The sequence below is a fragment of the Monoraphidium neglectum genome (assembly GCF_000611645.1).
Source record: "Monoraphidium neglectum strain SAG 48.87 unplaced genomic scaffold scaffold00341, whole genome shotgun sequence".
Classification (NCBI taxonomy): domain Eukaryota; kingdom Viridiplantae; phylum Chlorophyta; class Chlorophyceae; order Sphaeropleales; family Selenastraceae; genus Monoraphidium; species Monoraphidium neglectum.
The window spans coordinates 16,742-23,968 of NW_014013287.1; the positions used below are offsets into that span (position 1 = coordinate 16,742).

The window sequence follows — 7,227 nt, forward strand, 5'->3', positions numbered from 1 at the left end:
CCGCCACTGCGGTGAAGGGTGTGGCAGGCGCGCCGTAGCACGCCGCCGATGCCGCTACCAGCAGCCCGGGGCTGGACGGGATGGCCGTGCCGGCGCGGGGCAGCCGCGTGGCCGCCGCGCCCTTGTGCCCGCCGGCGGCTGCGTCGGATGTTGCAGCTGCACTGTCGCTGCCAGGTTGGGCCCTGGGCGCATCCCACTGAATATCGCCGCTGAAGCTTGGGGGCACCTGCAGGCCAGGGGATCCCGGGACCAGGGCCGCCGCTAGGGCAGCGGTATAAGCCTGGCCCGGGGGGAGGGGGGTGGGGGAGTTGGGTTGGATGGTGTGATGAGGGGCGAGTGTGCACATGCAGGACGTGGCCGCAAGTCGGCTGTTTAGCGTCGGCCCTTGATGGAGGCGCCGCAGTTGGTTTGCAGCATCAGGAGCCAGGTGTCAGAGCGTCAACGCACCTGACGCACACCCCCAGGGGAAGGGCGTCAATGGAGCAGCAGTGCGTCGCGTGGGGGCCCCAGCCGTCCTTCAAGCCTGAGCCCCCTCAAACCCACACCCCTCACCTCCTCGCGCGCCGACTGAGCAGACCCGCAGCGGTCCAGCGCCGCCACCGCCGCCGCCCCCTCCCCCTCCAGCCCCGCTGTCGTCACCAGGCTGCAGCTGCTCGGCTGAGACCCGGCCAGGCGCGCCCCCGCTGCCCCGCCGCGCGCGGGCAGGCTGCAGCCACCGCTTGCCTTTGCGGCGGCCTTGGTGTGCGGGGATGCGGGAGCGCCGCGCGCCAGGGGTGCTCCAGGACCCCGCGCGGTGTGCTGCGGGGCTCCAGGGGCGTCGCAAGGTGGCAGCGAGCGCCGCCGCCGCGAGATGTGTGCCTCAAACGCCGCAGAGTTGCGCCGCGCGACTGCAGCCTGGCGCGCCTGGCGCACGCGCTCCGCGGTGCGCGGCACGGGCGGGGCCGCCGGCGCTGCGGGCGCCGGGGCCACGGGCTCCGGGGCGGCGGGCGCAGACCACCTCCGCGCAGCAGCAGAGGCCGGCAGCACAGGTGCCACCATGGCTGCACGAGCGCCCTGCACGTGACCATGCGCCGCTGCCCCTGGCCTTGTCAAAGGCGAGAGCGCCGGCGACGCCGGCGGGGCACTGTCGGCGGCGGCAGCCCTGAACAGGCGCGTCAGCCGCTGTTTGGGTGTCGCGCCCTCCGCACTTGGGCGGCTGGCCTGCCCCTTGCGGGCCCCTTGTGAGGGGGCGCTGCCTGGGACCGGGCTGCCCTTGGGGCCGGTGCGCGGCTGGCCAGGGGCTAGAGGGCAGGAAGGATGACGATGGGGATGAGGGAAATGACAGTATGTCAGGGTGGGTGCAGAGAGGGAACGAGGAAGGAACAAGTAGAGCGCACGTTTTCGCGAGCAGCTGCAGACGTATGGCGACATGTGAGTGCATGCAACACGCGGACTGAGGCACGCGCAAGCGTGTCCAAAAGTCAGCGGGAGGCGGGGAAGCAGGCGCCCCCCACCCATACCGCCCAAGCCCTCACCGCCGCCCTTGCTGCTGCTGGACTCCGGCGTGGCGCCCTCCAGGCCGTCGCCTTGGGAGCAGGGTGTGAAGTACGGCGTCGCGCCCAGCCCGCCGCCGCCGCCGGGCGTGAACCCCCAGCCGCAGGGCGTGAAGTACGCCTCCCCGGGCGTCCCTGTGGCCTGCGCGGCCAGTATGGGCTCGGAGGCCGCCGCAGCAGGCTCCACCACGGCCGTGGGGCCCGCAGGGGTGCCGCTGCCCGCAGCGGCCGGTGTCATGGGAGAGGGCGCGAGGTCCCTGCCACGGCCGCGCGCACCCCGGCCGCCGCTGCGCGTGGCGCTGCCCTGCGGCGTAGCACATATGGCCGGTTGCTTCACTTGCGTCGGCAAAGCGCCGGCCCGCCCCCTCCGCGCCAGCGAGCCGCCAGCTGCTGCGGCCTGCACCCTCTGCTGCGTCGCAGCCCGCCCGCGCTCTTGCTCTTCCTCATCCCACAGCCAATGGCGGATAGCTGAGTCCGTAGGGCTCTGCACAACCTGTGGAGTAGCGGATGCCGGGTTGAGGGCCACGGCGCTGCTGCGGGGGTTGGCGGCGCGGCTTGATGAAGACAGCCCCGCCGCCGCATCCGAGCTGGGAGCCGCGGAGGGGGGTGACGCGGCGGGCCACCGCCGGGCAGGTGCCCCAGAGGCCGCGCCGCCGGAGCGGACTGCACTGCCGATGCCGCTGGCGGCTGCGCGCTTGATGCTGCTGCTAGGGCTTGGTGCCGCCCAGAGAACTGCGCTGACGCCGCTGTGGCCCATGCCTCGCCGCCGAGCGGCGGCCGGGTGGGCAGGGTCACTGGTGGTGGCGGCGCCGCCGCTGTTGGTGGCGCTAGTTGTTGCCGCAGCTCCAAACTCCCCCTGAGCCGCCCCTGTATCAAACACGACGCAGTCGCCTGGCTGCTGCAGAGCCATGTCAAGGCTGGTGGGGCTGGCCACAAACCACTGCCCCAGCGACTCCCACACCGCCTCGGCAGGGCGTGATGCCGGGCTGGCCACTGGCTTGGCAGGCGCCGCTGTGCGCGGCGGTGATATCGGCCCCAGCTCGGCCGGACGGCCAAAGCTGGCCGTCAGCAGGGGGGCGATCGCCAGCGAGGGCGCGTTGCTGCTCTCAGGGCTGCTGGGGGGTGACGCCACGGCCGGGACTGCCGTCTCCGCTACCAGGTCGACAGCTACCCTACCGGGTTGCTCCGCTTGGCTGACCTGCTGCCGCTGCTTACTTTGTTCCTGCTCCTGCTCTGGCTGCTGCTGCTGCCGCTGCCGCTGGTGGGGCGGCAGTGGCGATTGTGGGGACCGCCTGTGCTGCTTCCGCTGCGATTGTGCCTGCCCAGGCTTGCATGTCTCCTCATGCGACTTTAGACTGCCGGGTTCACAAGCTGCTGCTGGGGCAACGCGCTGCAATCTGCTGCTGCTGCTGCTGCCCCGCACCGCTGCCGAGTCTGGTGTGTTGCTTAAGGCTGCCACACGTGCCGTCCTGATGCTGCCAGGCGCTCTCATCATGGGGACAGCGTTAGTGACAGGGGTACGCATGCCCGGCGTGGCAGCGTATGGCACGAGGGGCGAGGGATACGACGCTGCCACGGCTGCTTTGCCCCTTGGCTGTGCTGGGCTGCGCTGAGGGGTCGCGTACGACGGCACGAGGCCGCCGAAGCGGCCCGACGAAGCCATAGCAGGGGTCTCCAGCAAGCGGACAATGCCCTCTTGTTGTTCCAATGGGCACCCCGCCTCCTGTTCACTCCGGGACCCCAGGCTCTGCCGGCGCTGGCGGCTTGCGGCTGCAATGGCCGCAAAGGCGCCTGGAGTGCCCCATCGCCCAAACACGCTGCCCCCCTCACTGGGCAGAGGCTGGCCGCCAGGCTCATGCTGTATCGGTATGCTGCGGCTGGTTGCCCCTGCATCTGGCGCCTCGCGCGACCTCTGGGGCATGGGGCTGGTGCTGCTGGCGCTGCTGCGCGCCTGCCCTTTGCCGCTCGCCGTGGCAGTGGCCCCATTTGCGCCAGCGTCACTGCTGTGGTGACCACCAGGCATGGATGCCAAGAGCTCCCTTCTCATACCCCCTGCCGGGATCCTGGCTGACACAGCGGTGCTGGAACACACCTGCAGTGATGCACTGGGTTCAGGCTGCAGCGCCCTATCAACGGCGGACTGCTCCGACGCCAGTGCAGCCCGCTGAGCCGTGGACTCCGCGCAGGCCCCGGACTTGAGCAACGATTGCATCGACACTGGCAGCTGCTGCTGTTCTTGTTGTTGCTTCAGCTTCTGCTGCTGCTGCTGCTGCTGCTGCTGCTCCTGCTGCTGGGGCTGCATCATCGTCTGTGATGATGCAGCCCAAGCAGAGCTCGCAGTGCTGCTGCGCCGACGCTGCGGCATGACGGCGATGCCGCTGCGCTGTGTCGCATTCCCAGGCTGGATTGCGATGCTGCTCGCGCGCCTTGTCCGCATCATCGCTGGCGCAGCTGTTGGCGGGGTTGGCCTGGTGGCCCCGACTGTGCGCTGCTCGCCCCTAGTTGCGCCAGCAGCTGGGAGACCAGCGAGCCCTGCCTCATGTTTACCGGCACTTTTCGTGGCGTGTCCATCACCATGAGCTGCTAAGATGCTGCTGAACGCCTGATCAGAGCTCGTTCGGCCCTTGGCTGGCCTTGCTCCTTTGCGAGCCGATGCTGCTGTGGGCAGCAGGTAATGTGGCACATACGTATCACTCCTTATCGATCTAATCTGGTCGCTACGGTCGCGATCCATGCCCACTGTAGAAAGCGACAGACCGCCACCTTTTCAAAATAGCAGGATATCCGAAGTCGCCATTCAGCGTTCAGAAGCCGTAACTGTGAGGTGAATGCGGAGGAGCTTCTCAAGGCAATCCCACGGTCCTTGACATATGGACTGCAGCGGTCAGTAGTCAGCACGCAGATGGAAGCTGCCGCAGCCAGGGAGGGTCGTGCAGACTGCAGACGTTGCCAAGGTTCGTGCATCTTGTGCAAATCTGCCGCAACTTATGTTCAAAATCAAGGATGTTCCTCAGGCCATGATGAGCTGTTAATCCAGCCACACAGATGCAAGTTGATGTTGGTGCAGGCTGGAAATACTCCCCCATGGCCCAACTCATGCCCCTTCATCTGCACGAGTGCACGTTCCCTGCACATGCACATTAGCAGACCTTCTCTGTGGCTGACACATCCTTGCCTCCTCTGCACACCAGACATGGGGCCTCACTGCCACGTATATTGTACCCCAGCAGCGCACCTTTGTGCTGTACCCGTTGGCTTTTGCGTCCAGTGCATCTGAGCGCAATCCCAGCTGCTGCTGTGCTTTGCCCCCCTTGCCAACTCCATGTGCCCTACATGCGCCTCAACAGGACCCGCTGAGCAGCATGGCACAGCGGCACATGCAGGTGCGAATCCAATGCGTGCGGTCAGGTGGTTACCCAAGGCGAGCAGCGTGAATGAACAATGGTTACTAAAAGGAGGATCTGCAAGGGCCAGGGGCAGCGCTGCTGCTGCACCGCCAGCCATGCCCTGCGATCCGCCCACGCTGCTGTATGCTTGGGTGGCCTGCAGCAAGCGATGTCGCCGCAGAAAAAAGAAGATCAGTCGCCGCTCGCAAAACCGCTCAACTGCACACTCAGAGCCTGTGGGAAAGTCGGGTGTGGGGAGGGCACAGGTCATTGCAAGTCTGCAAGTGTGTAAATATGAGGTGGTAGCTGCGCTTGCATGACAGCCATTGAGGGCGCGTTCCGTGAAAAAACCTAGGTGCAGCTGCTGCTATGCACGAGGTGGGTCCGGCTTTCTATTGCGCCAGCCTCGGGCTCGCCTCCCCCGCAACTCACTTGCCCTCCTCAGCCAGCGACTCCACGCGCAGGAGCACGAAGCCGATCGCCAGGCCCTTCGAGATTCAAACGGAAAATGGGTAGGGTGGTTGACGAGGGTGTCGAGGGGCCCAGCGTGTGATGCGCTGAGGATGTCCACATCAATGGCATTGTCGGTCAAAAACATGTCGACACCACACGCGAAGTCAGTGAGCCTGCCATGTGCCTGCTTTCAATCTCGAGCTGCTGGGCCAATGGCCTATGCGCCGCTTGATATTGACCATGTCAATGCATCAATGTGCAACCACCACCCCCCTGCGCTAGACCCGTGACAGGCCTGATCTTCATCACCCGCTGCTCACCACGAGGGTGATGGCGGTCATGGTGAGGGCCACGCCGCCAATGAAGGCACCCTCGCCCGCAACCATCGCCACCTCCATGGGCAGCGCCTTGGTCACGGTCGCCGCACGGCTGGCCGGGGCGGCCTTGCGAGCAGTCCTGCGTAATTATGGGACATTCAAATGATTGAAAAGCGCCGTGGCTTGAGATCGGGGCCAACGCGCTGTGTGCCGGAGGATGGGAGGCATTCCGAACTGGGGCCCGCTGCCGCGCTCCATTGGGGTAGCCGCTCGCGCTCGGACAAGCGCACCTCACGGCAGGCTTGGAAACGGCCGGCAGAACGGGCCTGGCCGCGCCCATGGAGCGGGCAGCGACCCTGCTGCAAGCGGCAGCGGACTTCTGAGCGAGAGCCATTGCGCAGAGATTGCTGGGATGAGGAATTAGAGGGTGGCTCTGACGTGAAAGTGCTTGCCTTCGGGCAGGGCCACGGCCCAACAATACCACCCTTGCAGCAGCAGGCACTCAGCAGTCACTGCTGCTCTCTTTGCGCGCCAACGCCCTGCGTGAGATTGCAGCGCTGACATCCACCGCACACATAGTTATGACTTAAACATGTATTACACAATCAGAGATGCTGAGCTGTGGCACATCAAACACCAATGCTTTGAGATGAGGTGGGCTCTGTCAAAATGTCCTGCAGCACATCGATATCATCGCTTTCCAAACTCATCGAGCACAAAGTCAAAAGCAGCATGGTCTTTGGTGAGGCCGCCACTCCAAGGCTGCTGCTGCACCGCCGCGCCCGGCACGCCAGCAGCGGCGGTTGCACCCCCAACCAGCCCATGCCCTTGCCCCATGCCACTTGTGTGTGGCCCTGCAGATGCCGCGCCCAGACCACCGACCATTGAACCTATGCCCCCAAAGTGGTGCTGCTGCGCCACCGCTCCATGGGACGTCTTCAGAGGGGAACCACCGCCGCCCATCATCAGACCGCCGCCAAGCGCGCCCAACGGCTGCATCTGAACCGCGGGCTGCACGTGCGCCTGCTGCTGCTGCTGGCCCCATGGCTGTTGCTGCTGCTGTGGCTGCTGTTGCGAGGTCGCCGGCGGCTGCTGCCATGGCTGCTGTTGCGGGGGCGTGGGGCCTGGCAAGACGCCGCCCCCCAGCCCAGAGAACATGTCATCCGGCAGTGGGGCCGCACCCTCGCCCACGGCAGGCGGGCCCGCGGCTGCACGCACCACCGCTGCTGCCGCCATGGGGGGCTCCGGCGACATCGACAAACCGCCAAACAGGTCCTGCACAGCCGCTGCTGTCTGCTGCGCCGCCGGTGCAACGCCCACCTCCAGGCCTGAGAACATGGAATCCGCGGCCGCCGCTGCAGCAGCAGCCGGAGGGGGCACCGCAGGCTCGGGCGGGCCGGCCAGGTCCCCCAGCAGGTCGAGCGCAGACGCGGGCGCAGCCGCGGCGGCGGCAGCGGGCGTGGGCGCCTCGTCGTCGAGCGACAGCAGATCCGCGGCAGGGGCCGCCGCGGCGGGCGCGGCCGTGGCGTAGGGCTTAGC

At 66.9% G+C, this 7,227-nt stretch overlaps 2 protein-coding genes across 2 annotated transcripts in view; both read right to left on the minus strand.

Moving 5' to 3' along the window:
* Positions 1 to 5,346: 5,346 nt before the first annotated feature.
* On the minus strand, positions 5,347 to 6,082 carry MNEG_2875 (Cytochrome b6-f complex subunit 7, chloroplastic; the record flags this gene model as incomplete). The annotated part of the gene is made up of 3 exons (XM_014048649.1): positions 5,347 to 5,406; positions 5,692 to 5,827; positions 5,979 to 6,082. The coding sequence occupies 3 exons, from the start codon at positions 6,080 to 6,082 to the stop codon at positions 5,347 to 5,349; spliced, it is 300 nt and encodes a 99-aa protein (XP_013904103.1).
* Positions 6,083 to 6,293: 211 nt separating this feature from the next.
* The window catches only part of MNEG_2876 (VHS domain-containing protein), a gene marked incomplete at both ends in the record, with an annotated part of 2,948 nt that continues 2,014 nt past the window's right edge, over positions 6,294 to 7,227 (minus strand). The window contains 2 exons of the mRNA XM_014048650.1: positions 6,294 to 6,307; positions 6,870 to 7,221. Coding sequence (XP_013904104.1) covers positions 6,294 to 6,307; positions 6,870 to 7,221 — 366 coding nt within the window. The remainder of the gene's footprint in view (positions 6,308 to 6,869; positions 7,222 to 7,227) is intronic.